The 18,942-nt window shown below is 43.8% G+C and overlaps 1 protein-coding gene across 1 annotated transcript in view; it reads right to left on the reverse strand.

Annotated features, from left to right (window-relative positions):
- The window catches only part of dlgap4b (discs, large (Drosophila) homolog-associated protein 4b), a 49,506-nt gene extending 43,216 nt beyond the window's left edge, over window positions 1-6,290 (reverse strand). The window contains exons 1-4 of the mRNA XM_066702606.1: window positions 5,061-6,290; window positions 3,939-4,165; window positions 1,967-2,053; window positions 587-740 (exon numbers count right to left, since the gene is read on the reverse strand). Coding sequence (XP_066558703.1) covers window positions 587-740; window positions 1,967-2,053; window positions 3,939-4,165; window positions 5,061-6,290 — 1,698 coding nt within the window. The remainder of the gene's footprint in view (window positions 1-586; window positions 741-1,966; window positions 2,054-3,938; window positions 4,166-5,060) is intronic.
- Window positions 6,291-18,942: the final 12,652 nt, after the last annotated feature.

Consider the following 18,942-nt stretch of genomic DNA (forward strand, 5'->3'; position numbering starts at 1 on the left):
GCCTTATTCATATTCTACAGAAATCTACTTACACTCATGAAAATGTATCAAAATTGACAGGAATGTGATTAATTTGAATCAGTGGAGCGAAAAAGGATATCTTCTGCATAGATCTTTTCCGCTACAGTATTGAAAACATGGCTGATATATGAAAGGGGCAGAGAATCTCTCCCCTCCCCCTCTCTTTGAATTTTGTTGTCCTTTTCAGTAACCAGTCCATCCAGAGGAATCATGGGAGGTGAGCAGTGAGCTTATGGTCATTACTATTCCAGGAATGGGGCTCTTGCTTGTGGTGATAATGAAAGTGACAGTGCAGGAGAGCAGAGCATGAAGACATTATTAGGAGGCCATCAGTGTTCAATATCTGAGAGACAATGCCTTGGAGGTGAGAACCAGGATCCTCCAGTGCTTAATATAACGAGAACAAGTAGTACAATTCATTACCGCAGTGTGAGCTCTATAAAACAGGTGCGGGGAGGTCTAGCACTCATTAGTAAAGGTCTTACTGGTAACCTAGGGGAACATGACAACAATGATAACTTATGTGTGAGTCCCTACACACAGCGTCCATGCTGTGGACTCTGACCTGGCTACTGCAGCTGTTTTTTCCCAGAGTGTTGCTGCCCTGACTGAAGTCCTCGTCATCCCAGTGTTGGAAGGGGGAGCTGGGGGGACCCGCGATGCAGTCCAGGTTGTCTAGACTTCGATTGGTGGAGAGCTCCCGCAGAGAGGGGAGACAGCTGGGAGAGGGTGAGAGACAGAGACCGAGAGAGAGAGAGAGAGAGAGAGAGAGTCAAATCCAGATTTTCAGTTGGGTGCCAATTTCTTAAACTTCTCACTGTTCAGTTTGGCCCCTGTGAACACAAGAAAAAAGGTACCACCTACAGGAATACATTATGTAACACTTCAACGCTGGTCATAGAGACATGAATTGTTACATCCCTTTGTGATAGAAAGACAGACTGTAATAGCAGGCTGGTAATTCTGGGGATGCAATTAGAACTCTGGGCTCTACTGATAATAATAATTGACCAAAAGTACAATAGTCATTTTTTTACAGTTTCAGTATTTGTTCCATTGGACGTGAGCTCAGCACAGTAGGTCAAAATTGTTTCTGCTGCAGAAGAAAAACAGCTTTTAATTGTCTATTAGTAGGCCAAACTCTCACCTTACTGTTAACCCAACTTGGTTTTATAGTAATGATCAACCAGGCCAAGCAAGGGTGATACAATTACCGCATAATGAGGCCCACATTTGACTTTAAAAGGCGTAGTGTTTGTCCCCACGTACTGGGAATTTCTAAGGCAACGTTAACAGGGTAGTTTTCAAAGCTTTTTTTTTTCTTCAAAAGGGAACAGCAAAATCTTTGAAACTACACATCTAGCAAAAGACTATAGCCACAGAGATAGCAAAGAACATAGTTTTGTTAGCACTTTCTCAAAGAACTGAAGCTTGGCTTTATTTGGAGGCTGGGCAACTGGAGAACTGCCTGGTGCTGGAGCAAAAACTTTGAAAATCGCCCCCTTACATTTTGTGAAACTATTCATTACTATAAAAGTGTTGTATATTGCGTGGTTCACCCATGCAGAAGCAAATGACTACACAGAAAGCAGGGCATTATGGAGTCTGGAGTGAAAACCATGAGCGTCACAAGTAAACAGATAAGTGTGTTTCTACAGCTGCACCGCCCAGTTCTGTAGAAAAAAAGAAAATAAATATAAGCAAAAACAAGTCTCTGTCAGCCTGTCAGAAGTGACCAACACCTGCTGCCTTACTCTGAACATCTGCCTTCGAAACTCTGGACTCATGACAGCACACTCCAAGCGACAGACCTCAGAGCGACGCGGTGGATGTGTGTTAGCTTGGGAAGGGGCAAGAGGGGGGTGGTGATGTGGGCTGGCGACAGACACTGGGAAGTGAAAGCCCCCCGCCGTTGTCCTATTGCAACACGCTATCACACACTGACCTGCTGAGCTGGTGGAGGGAGCCGGCGCTGAGCTGTGAAGACCACAGCCCCTCAAAGTCCCCTTGCAAGACCGAGCAAGCCATGGATCTGCAGGGACATTCAGGAGGAGGAGGAGGAGGAGGAAGGGGATTTGTGTGTAGGAAGGGGTAGGTGGAGTGTTAAAGAGGCTCCCCAACTTCTTTTTCCTTTACATCTAAAGGACAGATGACTGCAGCATAGTTCATTTATATATGCCAGTGCTGATTTCTGAATCTTTCAAAACACGTCCCTGTATTTACACATGGTCTCTGCCTGAGAGGATTTGCGTGCCATCCGGTAGAAGTGTGACTTTTATACCAGCCTTTCATGACTGGTAATTAATCCGCGGCTTAACAATCTGCACTATCTGCAGATCAGGGTGGAATGAATAGAATGCAATTGTGTTTGGAAACTGATCATGACCTTTCAATTGTAGAGGTTCAATGAAAAAAAAAACTTTTGGAACTCTTTCCTGTTCTTTGCCGAGTATGTGACCCCTGAATGATCCTGACAGGCTTGCATTCAATAATCACTTTGGATGTCAGATTTCAAATAAGGCTTTCGACACTGGTAAAATGAAAGAAAAGGAGCCAGCACTCCCTCGACAGCACTTGAGAAGACACTGCCATCTAGTGTTCACAGGATTGCACTTCTTAGTCAATCAAGAGAGCTTGATGGTGTAAATGAATTAATAAGATCTGAATTATCTGAATAAATACAAATATAGGGAGTTTGATTTAAAGTTGAAACACTACTGCAGAGTAAGAGTTGAAATGTAACAAAATCTTATACATTTTGCTTTCCGTTTGTCACAAAACTACAATGGTTTATATTTGAAGATAGAGAACAAGCAGTGTTTTTCTTTTTTACTTTGTTTTTTCTCCCCCCTGTATAAGATTATTGAAATACAGGATGTCTTACATATAACTGTTATACATATTATATAAAGGAAATGTTTAATTTAGAATGAATCAATTTAGAATTATTTTCAATTTGTCTTTCAAATTGAGAGGTAAAGTATATGAGGACACAAAAACATATGACATCATTAGAAGACAACCCTGAGGTTCAGCTGGTCCAGAAAGTTACATTTCAAATTCTGGTCTTAATGCTCTGCAGAATATATACTTTACTTTCTTTTTAATGCTCTGAGAAATCGTATCTGTAGAGGAATTTGCATTATTTCCAGCAGGTGGCATGCTCTCTCTATGCTGCCATCAACAGATCCCATGGAGTACGAACCGCAGAAAGCTTCAGAGATGTTTATTCAATTTAAGAACTTCAAAGAAAAAAATATTGTGTTTGACTCGGGTTTCAACACCAGGTAGAGGAGTGTGTGGCACCAAGGACGTTAAAATCTGTCACTGGATCCTTGAATTAATTTCACAAGCGAGAGAAGGAATTCCAACAGGTTGTGTGTCTGATGATAATGTGTGTGTGTGTCTGTGCACATTAAGTCAGTGGCTCTGATTGTGCATTGCCTTCACGAAGACAAGATTGTTGTGGTGAAATATCTAATGACAAGATTGTATTTTCTGCCTCATGCCTGCGTCAGAGTCTGTGTCCGCGTGACTCTGAGACGCTGCCACCACGCCGGTGTGAGTCTTGCTGGGGAGACGTTGGGAGAGGTTGAAAACAGTGTGGCTCTCCGTTTGTCTGCATTGCAGCGTCTGTTTATGCGCCGGCGTGTCTGCACGCCTCTCAGCGTGTGCCTGAGTGGGAGTAAGACTGCTGAGCTCTGGCAAAGTGTGTTTGTGTGTCTCTGTGCCCACCAGCCAGCCAATTAAAAGTAACACACTCCTGAGTGTCTTGTGCACGTAGTCATGATGGTTTGGAAGGTGTGTTCATTGCTGTGTGTTTGTGTGCTTTTCAGTGTTTTGTGCAGCTCTTCTGCTATGATGCTGAGCTGGTTTGTCAGTGTGCATGTTCATGCTTGTTAGCGGAGAGCTCTTACTTGCGTGGGGGAAGCTGCTCGCTCAGAGACTGCTGCGTGGCCTTCAGGTAGCTCTGTCTCCGGGCGGCCGTCTTGGGTGAGGGTTTGGGGCTCCCCTCCGAGTCCTCGCTTTCCTCGTCCCCCATGGCCTTGATATAGCTGCCACTGCGCATCCGCCGGCAGGGGATCTCACTGGAGCCCAGTCCCCTGTCCCGGGTCAGTGTGCTGTTCCAATCCCCCAGAGGTACCTGTGTGTGGGGAGAAAACATCCAATCAAGGCACCATCCAGAGACCTCTTTACCTCCTCTCCTCTCCCAGACCCCACACCCCTCAAGTCACATAAAGAATGAGCGGAGCTAAATATTCTTTGTCATGTAAATGTTAAAGGACAACCTCCACTGACTCTGCACAATATAAAATAGTGCTACAATGATATTTCAGCATGCCAACTTAGATTTCTTATAGAATCAATTGTATTTGTTTTGGTGGCAGTTTGACTGATCAGCATTTTAGCAGACAGAAATAGACTAGGTAGATTATATGACACATACATATACATATACATAGATACAGTGCCTTGCAAAATGATTCAGATGGTGTCCCATTTTGTGAAGTTAAACAATGATGCACACACATTTGAACTTAATCATTTATTCAAAACTTGCAAGACTTTTAAGGGTAAGATAAGTTACAGTAAATATCAGTGAAAACTAGGCAGAAAAAAATGAAATATGTTGATTGCATAAGTATTCAGTCTCAATATTTGGTGGAAGCACCAAATTACAGCTGCAAGTCATTTTGGGCAATTCTCTACCAGCTTTGCACCAGCTTTGTGTAATTTTTGCAGATTTTTCTTAGCAGATTTGCTCAAACGCTTTCAAGTTTCGGGATCACTTATGGACAACAGTTTTCAAGTCTTTCCACAGATTCTAAATGGAAAAGTCAGGACTTTGTCTTGGCCATTCAAGGACTTTCATGATTTTTACTGATATGATTGATCAGACATTTGCATCTATGCCTTTAATTTGTCTCACTGGACCTAACCTGGTCCAGAAGGTAATGATTAGGCTAGCTAGGTGAATTTTGTTATCAGAGAACTGTGTGAGCTGAAGAAATGTGCAAATGTCTTGTCAGAATACTTACTCGGCCTCGTACCTGCAGGAACTGGCATGACAGATCTTGGTGGCAGGACTTGGATTTGAGCAGCGCCTTGTCAATGGTGGCCGAGCCCTTTTGACACACTTGTCTGGCCTGGCTAAGAGTCAGGGTTGACCAGGAGCCCCGTTTGACAAACTTGTCTCCCCCAGAACCTCCCCCTCCTCCTCCTCCACTCCCACCTCCCCCACCTCCTCCTCCCCCTCCCCCAGGGCCTGGCAGAGAGGGACAGGCCTGGAACTTGAGGTCATTGTTGCTCTTGGAGGCCTTGAGCGTGTGCTCACTGATGGTGTTGTAAGCATGCATGAAGTACTTAGAAGGGCCTTGGCTGTCGGGCACTTGGCGACCCAGTGTCATGAGAGCCATGGGGTTGCGGTAGTTGCTGGCATCCCCGTCCAGGTTGTCGTCAGAGCTCCAGAAGCCCGACATGTTGGACCGTGGTCTGCGCTTGCTGCCCTCGGTCTTGGCCCGGTCTTTGCTCTTGCTGCGCCGGTTCTGTTTGGTATCCTCAGTGGGGGTGCCAGTGGTGCTAGTACTGTTGGCAAAGCGCCCGTTCATGCTGCCCTTCACCGAGCTCTCAAGGGACTGCGACTTGGCGAAGAGCTTCTGGACGGAGTGCACCAGGTAGCGGATGCGTCCCGGGCTCTCGCTGCGCTGCTTGGCCGCCCCACTCCGGTGGAACTGCAGCGTGCTGAAGCCGTCGCGGTGGATGGGCAGCTGCTTCTCGAACTGGTCCAGCAGGTTGGGGGGCAACCGGTTCATCTTGCTGCCCCCCGAGATGGTGGCCGAGCCACTGGTGATCATGGGGGCACCGCTCATGCCCATCCCCATGCCCATTCCCATGCCCATTCCCATCCCCATGGACATGGAGGTGCCCATGGTGGTGCCCGTGCTGATGCCACCGATGCTGCCTCTGCCGGGTGCGGAGCTGGGGGAGAAGTCCGCCTGGTCGAAGTGGGAGTTGTAGTGGATGCGGGGGAAGGTGCTGCTGTTGGAGAGCTGGTTGTTGAGGGGTAGCATGCAGTCGGAGGGCAGGGAGCTGGGGGTGGGAGGGGTGAAGTGGTGGGGGTCCATGGTTCCGTAAGGGTCGATGCCAGGGCTCAGCAGGTAAGGGCTGCGGGGGTCCGTGCCTGGGGGGTACAGGGGCTCCGGGGGGCCTGCCGACGGGTCGCAGGAGTCAGACAGGTGGCGACTGCGGTTGGCTCCTAACCCTTTCATGGTGGCCAGGGAGTTCCCCTTTTTAGAACATGGTCCCAGCCAGGGAGAGACTATAGCCGGGGAGGGCTAATCCTGAAAGACAAGCAGACAGGAGGGTGAGATTTCCACAGACCCCAATATAGCCACACACTTGTATAGACTCACACCCACAAACACATGAGCACACAATCATTCCCATCCACATGCATGAACTAAATTTACATATCGAAATCCCCTATATATATTTAAAATAAATATGCATATAATTCCTTCAGATTTTCACGCTGGCATTTTTAGCAGCAAAAGAGCAACAATCCTTCATTACACAAGTTCTTCTGACTGGCACATAGGAGCCTTTTCCCTGCACTCACATTAAATTACTGTGTGCCACTCTTCCTTTTGGATTAGCGTTTTTATTGTTGGCTAAACTGCACTTCCCTGGCAATCAAAGAGCTTTCAATGGGGTGTTAACAGCGCATAGACCGCCGTTTACTCCGAGCGAACCACAGGTTTAGCGGGATAAGCTGGAATGAGGTGATGGCACCTCCTCTGCCAAGGACTGTGCGGCTCAATTACAGAGCTGCTTGACTCCTGCATACGAGCACCATCAAAGAGTGGAGCTCAGACTGACGAGAAAGAAAATCACAATGCACTTCAAAGTAAAAACGGTGTTATGAAGACCTCAATCTTTGCCACATTTCTGCTTTGATGGGGAGCACGGGTGGACAGGGACCGAGAAAATGGACCTGGAGTTTTACCCAGGGGGGCAATGGCTGGTGAAGTCTTGGTCCCAATAAAGTGCGGTCCCTGGGGGGAGGGGATTGGGTGTTGGTGATGTGTGGTCAGGGTGTCTATACGGGGCGACCAGCCCACATGGGAATCGACCAACCCACTGAACTAAAAAATTGACCAGCCCGGCCCGATGGCCTATGATGGGGAGGATATGCTTTGTTTTCTCTCTACCTGAGCAGAGCAGAGTCTTTTGCACTGAACAACTTCAGAATCTCTAGATGATATTAATGGTCAGGAGAAAAGTTTATTCCCAGTGTTCAGGGCTTTGGCCACAAATACACAAACACATTGGGACACATGCCAGGTGTCTTTCACAGCTATTTATACATTGCGCCCAGAAGTTGTAACAATTGTGGGAAAATTCCAGTGTTTAACTCCTTTTAAACTTGCAAGACACTGCAAGTGCCCCCTCTCTGTTAATACTGAAGCTTTAACCTTTTATAGACCCCTATAATTTCCCTCACAGATTAGACATACCTATGATTAAGCAGCTTTTAAATAAATCTGTCTCAACAAACTGCGCTCTCCACTTTATCTCATGTCTTTCGGAAACAGATTTTCTGCCAGCCTAAATATGTACTGCCTGCAACTTCATTTTTTTTCTTTAAAGACCGTGCGTCAAACCAGCCATCTTTAGCAACCAAAAAAGCTCCAGGCAGATGTACGTGAAACGTTGTAGCCAACAAATTGTCACTCAGACAGATCCATTCTCCCAGAAATTGCAGACATCAAAAATAAATACACCTGGCAGGCAATGCATCGATCTTGTTTCCCCCAGCCAACTATTGCAATGAAATCAGGAAATCAAAGGAACACACTGAGAATATGAGACTACAATCTCTCCCTGTCAGTGCAGGGGACTTTAGAGCTTTAGGGCTTTTGTTTACAAGTGACAGCAATATTTAAATACAAAAACACTGTAATAATAATAATAATAATAATAATAATAATAATAATAATAATAATAATAATAATAATCATAAATACTGTACAAGTGCAAATAATTATCAGTAGCCTATCAAGCCTGGCCAGGATGACAGTTTATGTACAGCCTTTATATTTCACATTGACAAGATGGAAGAAACATGAAGAGAAGGTGAATCTGCATATTAAAATGCCTGCCACCATGGTGGCCACACTCATGAACCAATCAGTCTGTTTTTAACAAGGCCGAACGCTGGACACCAGACACAGATGTAGAGCACGCTCCACTGCTCTCGGTCTGGCTTCACTCACGTGTGCTGACTCCATTCCATAGGCCTTAGTGAGCACAGCGAAGTTTCAAGAGTTTCCATACAACACGGCTGGAAAAATGGCTACATAACCATGTGACTAACTGACATCATTGCATTGTGGACAGCAGTTCTCAACCTCAGTGTTGAAGGGACAATGTTACACTGTGAGAAGGAATCTGTGTTTTGAACTTAGAGACCGTTGCAGTTGCAGAGACTGGGCCTCTAGTGGACAGGGAGAATGGGCAGCTGTTTATAAAAGCAGTTGTAAGGAAGGTGGGGTGCGGCTGCCTGGGTAAGAGAGACAGTAGCTGTGCCCGAAAGCCTGCAGTGAGCCCTGCCACTCTCCTGCACCTCTCCCAACATCCGCGCAACCTGCTTCTCGTTAACTCCGATACCCAGTCGCCCGTGGTGGCACACGGAGACAGATAATTACTTTTACTTCCAGCTCAGCAACTGGCCTTGGAGGGACACCTTTTGCATGGCAAGCCTCCTTGCAGGCTCCCATCTGCTTCGGCAGACTCGATTCAAAGCCTCAGCAGCCCTGGCACTGATGGACAGTGCCGTGTGGCGACAGGGCGGCGCGAGCTGCCTGGTGGAGTGCCTGCGTGAAAAGTAAGAGGATTGGCGGGACAGGGGTCCGGGTCCCCTTCTGGCTATCAGGCTGTCTGCTCACAAGCAGGTATGAGTGAGGAGGGGGATCAGTTGTGCAGGGAAAACAGGAGCCCGCCATGCCAGTGCCGGTGAAAGGGCATGATAGCAAGGCTTTTGGAGAGCTGCACCATTCCTGCACAGCTTTAACTGATTGACAGACTGTTAAATAAAAAAATACAGGTCTGTGTGTGTGTGAAAGAGAGAGAGAGAGAATGAGCGAGCGCTTCACCTTCCCTTAATCTATAAAGTATTCTGTCTCTACCTGGGGAATTGCATAACTCAGCCGCTGCTCGCTAAGGTAAGGCTGACACTGCTTGAAATCTACATCTGAAGATAGACTTAATATTCCAGATCCACCAGTCAAAATCTCTCTCTCTTTTTTTTTCTTTTTCTGTTGCCAGTCGCCCAGAGCCAGACAGCTTTTGTGAATTGGAAACGCAATCTCTGAAGAGATTACAGGGCTCCGTTGCTTGGAAAGCCCAGTGACTGCTCTATTTAGCGTGTCTGTCAAACAGAGTTAGAATCGGCGCTGGCACCATTCAGGTTTCTGAGCCTCTTTACATCAGCATTTACCGCAGCGCTGGTGCCCAGATCCCTACCGAACTACTTCCACTGAACAGCTGTGATAGGTGCAAGCGTGAGAAACTAGTTCCTTGACTCCTCAGTGCCTGACAGATGATTTTGAAAAAAGTGATTATATAAAGTAATTATATAAAGTATTTTAGTGCAAGGATAAAACGAGGTGTACCCAGAGTCTGCCGCCCCATTTCAGAGGAAAGGTATTTAGAGGAAAGTTATTTTTGAAGAATGAATAATAACAAACTGTTTGCTAAATGGTCTCTACATTGATTTTTTCTGGTGATTTGTGACCAACTTTCATATTCATAAGTGGTCATGAATTACAGTACAGAATCAGTGCTGCGTGTGCTGTGTTTCTGAGCTTTTTTCGTGAACCAGTCTGATAAAACTCCTGGATCGATAGGCAATGTGCAAGTGTGTCAAACATGGGGACTACACAGAATAAAACCAAACAAACAGTAAAATGCCATTTCGAATTGTTTTCATCTTGTGTTCACCGCTTGAAACAGTACCCACCATCTTTAGGATGTTGCTGTGGGAAAATAGACAAGACTGAAATGTGTATTGCATGTATTTTTCTTTGCAAGATTGGGCGAGTTGGTTGAATATAGTTGCGGTCCCACAATCACATAGAAAACTGAGGCCAATCAATACTGAAACCTGGAGTTTTAGGTCCTGATCATACGTAAATAACTTCCAAATTATGCTTTGCTCTTGTTTTTAATTTCAATTTTTGCTTTGCTTTTGACATCAGTTAGTTCAGCCTAAATATAAATTAATGATTTTGATTGTACCAACTGCTTAAAGTCTATAATTTAATTTTGACTGGACTGTCCGCCCTTCTGCAATATCTTGCCAACAGCAAGTGGAGGAGAAAGTCGAGGGCAGGGGGGTGGTTTGGAGGTTGATCGATTTACCTCTGGCTGCTGAAGACTTCACGCCTGACGTCTTTAATCAGCAGGAAAGCTTTTTTTATGATCCCATTAAATGAACGCCACCGCTTTGCAGTAAACCTCATGCTTAATTGAAAAACAAAACCTTGATGTGTCTTAGCTAAGGCAGCCCAGTCTAGATAAAGGGTCCAGGGCTGCTCTCTGGTGTGAGTAGCAGGAAGAGATTGCCTGGTTTTATTTGGCAATTTGTTAAAAACAGTGCTGTAAAAAAATCCCTTCCACCAGCTATTCAAGAAATATAGACATTTGAGGCAAGATGGTGGCGTACTTTAATCAGAACAAAACTGGACATCGTTCCCAATGCAGTCTCTTTATCTGTTACAACACACTTTGAGATATCGGCCTTGGGTCAATGTGTATCAAAGCAGCCTTCAGACCAGATCAGATAGTGAACACCAGCGATTCCTGCTGGGGCTCCGGATCTTCCAGGTGATTCACTTTCATCTCAGCGGCTGCGGTGCAGCTGTTAGAATGACCCATCACCGATCAACAACACTTTCCCGAAGAATCACTGGGCCAATAATTCAGTCCTTGCTTATTAAAAGGCAAGTGGTTGTCACTTTTTCATTAATATTATTCTGCTGGCACATGCGCATTTAATATCTTTGCTCGCTTAACGATGGCCCTTTCAAACGCACTCATAATTATTAGCTGATGGTCAATCTCTTTCAGTCACAGTTTTTTCAATTTTTTAATGACCCCATATTAAATTCCTTCGTGAAGCACAGTCTTGGTTTTATACATATTAAAGAGATCCATCAGGCAGCTCTGAGGATTATTATCTAATTGGTTGACAGTAATTGTGTTCAGCTTGTCTAAGGCACTGCTGGTGTGCCCCCCCCCCACCTGAGGAAATTGCTTTAATGTTTTACATACTTTATAAGGAATCATGAAAAATATCATATCCTTAATGGGCAAGGCTTATTTTCAGTTTAAGTACCAGCACTGTTTTAAAATCCAATTACGGTACAGCTTTATTTGGCAGTACATAGAGTTTAGACAGAAGTGGTGTTGGCTGAGGGGATTCTAGTGTTATATGGCACAGATGTGTGGATGTCAAAACAAAACTGAAACTTTATGTGACTAAGGCCTGGATTAAATCTAAATGTCAACCCAGCAAACCAATCGCAAATTATAAACCAAACATTTAGTGTCAGGCTTCCACTGGGTTGCAGCTAGAAGTCTCCAGCACAAAACAAGACAAAAGACAAATGTCTAATCTGTGATGAGTAAACTGGGTCTATATTTCTTTATTGATTCAAAAGGATATCCCTTCATATAATCCGTATTCTGAAGAGTTTCACTGTCAAATGAGTACCGCTGTGGAAATGGCACACAGACTACATTGAAATGTATTGACGCTAGACTTCCAAAGCCAAGGGGTTGCAGCCATGAAATCTCTTTCCCTCCCCCGCTACATAATTTAAAGGCAGGTTCGGCACACATATCCTTGGCTTGATTTCTGATGCCTTTTCTCAGCCACGGTGCCTGGTCGCCCCATAGCAATATCCAGCCTCGCTGAGGTGAAAGGCAGGCGGGAAGTGACGGGAGACCTGAGGGGGAGAGATGGGCAGCGAAGCGAACCCCTTAACATGAAGTGCTTTAAAATTGATAACACACAACCCAGCCCAGGCTCTCACTTCAACCCTGCAGCTGATTTGACAGGAAAGCTCTCTGATGCAGAGATTTCGCCGGCAGCACCAACTTTGTGAAAACAAATAGACATAAAAAAAATATCACAATTGTGACAGGACTGGTCAGGCACCAGACCTGTGAAACCCATTCCAGTTTGTGCACCTCCGGCTTCCCAACTCTTGGATTAATGTATAATTACTTTTATAGTTAACTGATTATACTGATTATTCTGTGCTACACTGGCAGGAATGGGAAGGTCTGATATTTGACTAACCTCGCACTAGAGTAAGTCTCCAGCAGTCAGATAAAATAAGAGTACAAGAGTATCACTCTACAGTCCTTAAAGTCCACAATATATGAGCTCATATCCAGTTCAACAAATAAGTAGGTCAGTTAAACAAATGAGAGGCAATGGCCAGGCAGTGGATGTGAGTATGGAGGGTGTGAGAAACACAGATCATTGTTCAACCTCTAGTTTTCAATCATTTTTGACACAAAGACCTGCAATCCAATGCCAAACTTATATTATATCACACTGAGGGACGGTTTCCCTGCAACAGGAGTGCGTTAACACATTGCAGTGTGGGTGGAGAGCAGCAAGCAATTCAGTGTTTGCAGGCACCTAAACTGCAGCACATTTTTGATTAATCCTGTTCGTCTTGCTGGTGTTATTCTATATATTCAGACAGGTACTGATGTCAGAAAGTGAGCACAAGACCTAGAACATAAGAAAAAACATAAGAAAGTTTACAAATGAGAGGAGGCCATTTGACCCATCGTGCTCGTTTGGTGTCCAAGGATCCAAGGATCCTATCCAGTCTGTTTTTAAAAATTCCCAAATTTTCAGCTTCAACCACATCACTGGGGAGTTTGTTCCAGATTGTGGTGCCTGTTTTCCATTTTGAATGCCTTGAAGCCCAATTTCCATTTGTGTCCCCGGGTGCGTGTGTCCCTGCTGATCTGGAAAAGCTCCTCTGGTTTGATGTGGTCGATGTCCTTCATGATTTTGAAGACTTGAATCAAGTCCCCACGTAGTCTCCTCTGTTCCAGGGTGAAAAGGTTCAGTTCCCTCAGTCTCTCAGTAGGACATTCCCTTCAGACCTGGAATAAGTCTGGTTGCTCTCCTCTGAACTGCCTCTAGAGCAGCGATATCTTTCTTGAAGTATGGAGCCCAGAACTGTCCACGGTATCCAGATGAGCTCTAACTAGTGCATTGTACAGTCTGAACATTACTGCCCTTGTTCTTAATTCTACACTTTTGACAATATACCCTAGCATTCTGTTTGCCTTTTTTATTGCTTCCCCACATTGTTTGGATGGAGAAAGTGAGGAGTCCACGTAGACACCTAGGTCTTTCTCATGCGTTACTTCATCTAGTTCTATTCCTCCAATAGTGTTATTATAGTGGACATTTTTTGTTACCTGCATATATTACCTTGCACTTGTCCACATTGAATTTCATCTGCCAGGTGTCAGCCCACAACTGAATGTTATCTAAGTCCCTTTGAATAATCTGTGCTGCTGAGATTGTATCTGCTGAGCAACCTATTTTAGTATCATCTGCAAATTTGACAAGTTTGCTAATTATCCCACAGTCCAGATCATTAATATAGATTAGAAAAAGCAAAGGCCCTAATACTGATCCTTGTGGAACTCCACTAACAACCTCACTCCAGTAAGAAGCAACTCCTCTAATCGACGCCCTCTGTTTCCTATACATCACACAGTTCATAATCCATCTACTTACATTACTCTGAATGCCTACAGCTTCCAATTTGAAGATCAGTCTTTGGTGTGGAACCTTATCAAAAGCTTTCTGAAAATCTAAGTATATCATATCATATGCTTTCACGTGATCTACAGCTGCAGTTGCATGTTCAAAGAACACTAATAGATTAGTAAGACATGATCTGCTTCGTCTAAACACATTTTCATATGTTTCATATGTTTTCATAAAACATATGGTTTTCATTAAGATGCTCTTATATTTTCTGTCTAATCATTTTTTCCAACATTTTACAAGTACTGCAGTCTCAATTGGTCTGTAATTTCCTGGCTCTGTTTTGTCCCCTTTCTTGTGGATTGGTATGACAGTCTTCCAGATCCAGTCTTCCAGCACATCCCTTATTCTCCTCTGGTGAAGATGATGAAGTCTTAAAAACAGCCCTCGTTTTAAACCATCCCACTATCTTTTATCTTATTTTTTTTATGCACATATGTTGTCCAATCTTGCGGAATGAAATTAGGTACACTGAATATACAATACAGAGGGATTCGTGCACTATGATTTATGTGAGCTCTGACAAAAGGCTTTGTGTTTGCCTGCCTCTGCGATGGGTTTGTGCGGCAGGTTTTTCTGCCCTGTGGAAGGGGGAGCGGCCATCTGTCGGTGCAGTGAAGGGAGTCCTTGGCTGACCCTGCAGTCACTGACCTTACATGGTGCCGAACACGCAGAGGCAAAGCAGCAGGGAAGGTGCAGATCTCCCAGTATCCACCCGGTGGCAGTATGAGACACTTTAAACACACAGGCCCAATTATCAATGATGCACACAAAGATCAGCAATTAACAGACCCCATAAATATGCTGTAATAATAAATAGTAAGAATAAATAATAATAATAATAATAATAATAATAATAATAATAATAATAATAATAATAATAATAATAATAATTATACATATTGTATCCATTACCAAAATTTACATTATCTTTCCAAACTAAAACACAATTCTCATAAAATGTAAATCAGCAAATGCTAGCTAAAAAGGCCTGTGTAATTTTCTTAGACACAAGAAACACACAACACATAAATTCAGTTATCTTAGAAGAGTGTATGGTGATATCATTTTTTTTATCAAACATTTCACAGTAAGATCTGTGAACAGCTGAGGATAATATACATGCTGTTATATTATAAATAAAACCCAGTGGGGTACCAATATTTTTGTTGAAACCAAATAGACAAACAATGAGATTGACAGGTACTAATTCATGACTTGCACATCGGATATAGAAACAAGTATTAAAGCTGCCGTAGATAAATCTACATCTTAATGTCAAGTGTCCATCTGTTCATGGAGTCTTAATAATATTTGGAGTTTCATGGTTTACTAATACTTAAGGTAGAGCCACTGTTTGAAACAAATTTCAAATTTAATAGCCTGTTTGACATAATTTTCAAAAAATCTGAACAGAAAAGTCTGAGAACTACAGTTAGGTCCATAAATATTTGGACAGTGACACAATTGTCATCATTTTGGCTCTGTATGCCACCACAATGGATGTGAAAGGAAACAATTAAGATGTGCTTTAAGTGTAGATTTTCATATTTAATTTGAGGGTAGTTACATAAAAATTGGGTGAACGGTGTAGGAATTGGACAAACTAACATAATCAGTAATTAAATAGTGAGTTTCAATACTTGGTTGCAAATCCTTTGCAGTCAATGACTGCCTGAAGTCTGGAACCCATAGACATCACCAGATGCTGGGTTTGTTCCCTGGTGATGCTCTGCCAGGCCTGTACTGCAGCTGTCTTTAGTTCCTGCTTGTTCTTGGGGTGTTATGCCTTAGTTTTGCCTTCAGCAAGTGAAATGCTGCTCAATTGGATTCAGGTCAGGTGATTGACTTGGCCATTGCAGAACATTCCACTTTTAGCCTTAAAAATGTCTTGGGTTGCTTTCGCAGTATGCTTCGGGTCATTGTCCATCTGCACTGTGAAGCGCGGTCCGATGAGTTTCGTAGCATTTGGCTGAATATGAGCAGATAATATAGCCCTAAACACTTCAGAATTCATCCTGCTGCTTTTGTCAGCAGTCACATCATCAATAAGTACAAGGGACCAGTTCCCTTGGCAGCCATACATGCCCATGCCATAACATGCTTCACAGATGAGGTGCTATGCTTCGGATCATGAGCAGTGCCTTCTCCATAGTTCTCCATACTCTTCTCTTCCCATCATTCTGGTACAAGTTGATCTTTGTCTCAGCTAACCATAGGATGTTGTTCCAGAACCGTAGAGGGCTCTTTAGATGTAATCTGGTCTTACGGTTTACATCTTGTGGTAAACCCTCTGTATTTACTCTGGTGAAGTCTTCTCTTGATTGTTGACTTTGACACAAATACGCCTTCCTCCTGGAGGGTGTTCTTGATCTGGCCAACTGAGAAATAATTCTTCTGTCATCCACCACAGTTGTTTTCCGTGGTCTTCCAGGCCTTTTGGTGTTCCTGAGCTCACCAGTGCGTTCTTTCTTTTTAAGAATGTACCAAATAGTTGATTTGGCCACACCTAATGTTCTTGCTTTCTCTCTGAATGGTTTGTTTTGAGGCAAAACTGAAGGCAAAACGCCCCAACAACAAGCAGGAACAAAAGACAGCTGCAGTACAGGCCTGGCAGAACATCACCAGGGAAGAAACCCAGCATCTGATGATGTCTATGGGTTCCAGACTTCAGGCAGTCATTGACTGCAAAGGATTTGCAACCAAGTATTGAAACTCACAATTTAATTCATGATTATGTTAGTTTGTCCAATTACTTTTGAGCCCCTAAAATTGGGGGGACCACCTATAAAAATGGGTGTAATTCCTACACTGTTCACCCAATTTGGATGTAACTACCCTCAAATTAAAGATGAAAGTCTACATTTGAAGCACATCTGGATTGTTGATTGGTTGGTGGCATACAGTTCCAAAATGATGACAATTGTGTCACTGTCCAAATATTTATGGACCTAATTGTATATTCCAAATAGTGTGCATGTGATCTAACAGAGGAAAGGGTTTGGTTTCACACTGGGTCAGAGCCTTTGACCACTTGCTCTCTGCTCAGAAACATCTGGAGAAGAACTGATATTTATTTGCTCACATGTTGTTTGCACAGTAATTGTTATTGGAAGGTGATACTGCTGTATAACCAAGCACTGCAGCAGAAATCCCCACTGAAGTTTCAGACAATAGAAGGTAGTAAAGCAGGAATCAGAAGCAGGCTTCGTTCCTATTCCATGAGAGGCATATTGTGAGTGTCCCACTTTTTGGTGAAAGGGGAAGGGTTAGTCTTCTGCGGCATATGGCATAACGGCAGATTCGTTTTTTTAAAAGAACCATTTCCCCTCCAGATCATTCAATTCCCAGTTACAGAGCAGGGACTGAATGGGTTTTTCCAGGTTTACAGGATTTTCCTGGAGCCGCCGTGCTGGTCAGGATGCACTGGGGGAGTCTCCTGGCCGGCCATTAAAATGGTGAACGGATGTAATTGTTTCTTCAGGAAGAGGCAGAATGGGAAGCTGCAGGTGGCTGCGTGGCAGGAAGACCGGTATTCAGGAGCTCCTGTCATGACAGCCCAACCACAGAGAACAGCACAGGGTAGCTGGACATGAACATTGAGGGGAGCAGCGAATGGACTCAACAGCTTTAAACCTGTCAGGCCACAAGCCCTGGTGCTGTGACTCTTACAGGGATTGTGCCCTCCTCGCCCCGCTCCTGATCAGCACAACTTGAATGAGAATCCCCTCAGAGCTGGGGGTAAAGAAAAACAAAAAATACAGTGACCTGTTGATCTGGTACAGGATGACGATTTTGAATGTATTGCTGATTGTGTCCTTCAACATGGACTGATTTTTTTTCTCATATATAAAACTGTTTGGTTGCGACTGATTTCACAAACAAGTATTTAAAACTGCGGATGTGGTATTATTGATTCACAAGAAATAACTGATGCGAATAAAAATAACGCTTGATGTACGCCTCATGGGGTCAGAGAGAAGCTTTGAGATACAAAGTGAAGCAAAACGAGCCGTCACATCTTTGAAAAGTACATAATGATTAAACCCTTTCTGAGAGACTAAATACAGCTTGATGCTTTAGGGGGACCAGACAGAAACATAAAGCAGTAGCCTGCTTTTTGGTAAGATAGACTCTTCACACTACACCTTACACTCCCTGTACTTCAAGCGAATATCCGTTTTTTAATACCGTACATTATTCATACACTTTTCCTGGAACGTTGCTCAGTCCACTACTGCCAAGAATGCACTCAAGTAGACCCGGTACCTGCAAACGAGGCCACAAAATCCAAGCAGGAAATTGCATCTTATAAAATAAACCCAAGAAGGCGACCAAAACACACAGTGGGGCAATAATCTTGGTGCTTCAACGGCAGTTCACAAATCATTCGGGCGCCAGGTCGAATGCTTTATTAGTTTATCATGGCAACCCTTCATTAGATTTTGTGTTTTCAGAGAGCAGGGAAGAATGAGGCATCTGGCACTGTAGTTTGAATGGCAGTACATCACTGGCAGTGCACTGGGGATCTGCAACGTTTATCACCACAGACATGCATGGGTAGTTGCATTGACAGTGCAGACTACAAAGCGGTCAGCTGGCTTATATTTTAATGAAGTTCCTAGGTAAATGAACTCTACTGGGCCAGTGATGGTTAACCAATCAGCTAAAAGGCTACAAACTTATTCCAGCTTTATATCACTCTCCAAGGATTATGTTGGCAACTAACCCAGAATAATATTTGAGGCTGGTCCAACAAGTGTCTAACATTGGCAGATTAAGATAGATAATGCTCCAACTTTTATAAACACAGACAGGAGGGCTGATTTGTAACCCTTTACCAGCATTAGCTCCTGTTGTATACAATACATGACTAAAGTGACTCATCTCCAACTCCAAATCTGAAAATATATATTTTCAGCAGGGACCCTTGGTTTAAACAGACATGAAAGCAAACACACATGACAATAATTATAGAGCCAATATTAATTCTACAATATTGAAATCAACACTGCAGGGTAACAGCTCAACTCATCCCAGTATTTCCA

The sequence above is a fragment of the Amia ocellicauda genome, chromosome 4, assembly GCF_036373705.1.
Source record: "Amia ocellicauda isolate fAmiCal2 chromosome 4, fAmiCal2.hap1, whole genome shotgun sequence".
NCBI lineage: Eukaryota > Metazoa > Chordata > Actinopteri > Amiiformes > Amiidae > Amia > Amia ocellicauda.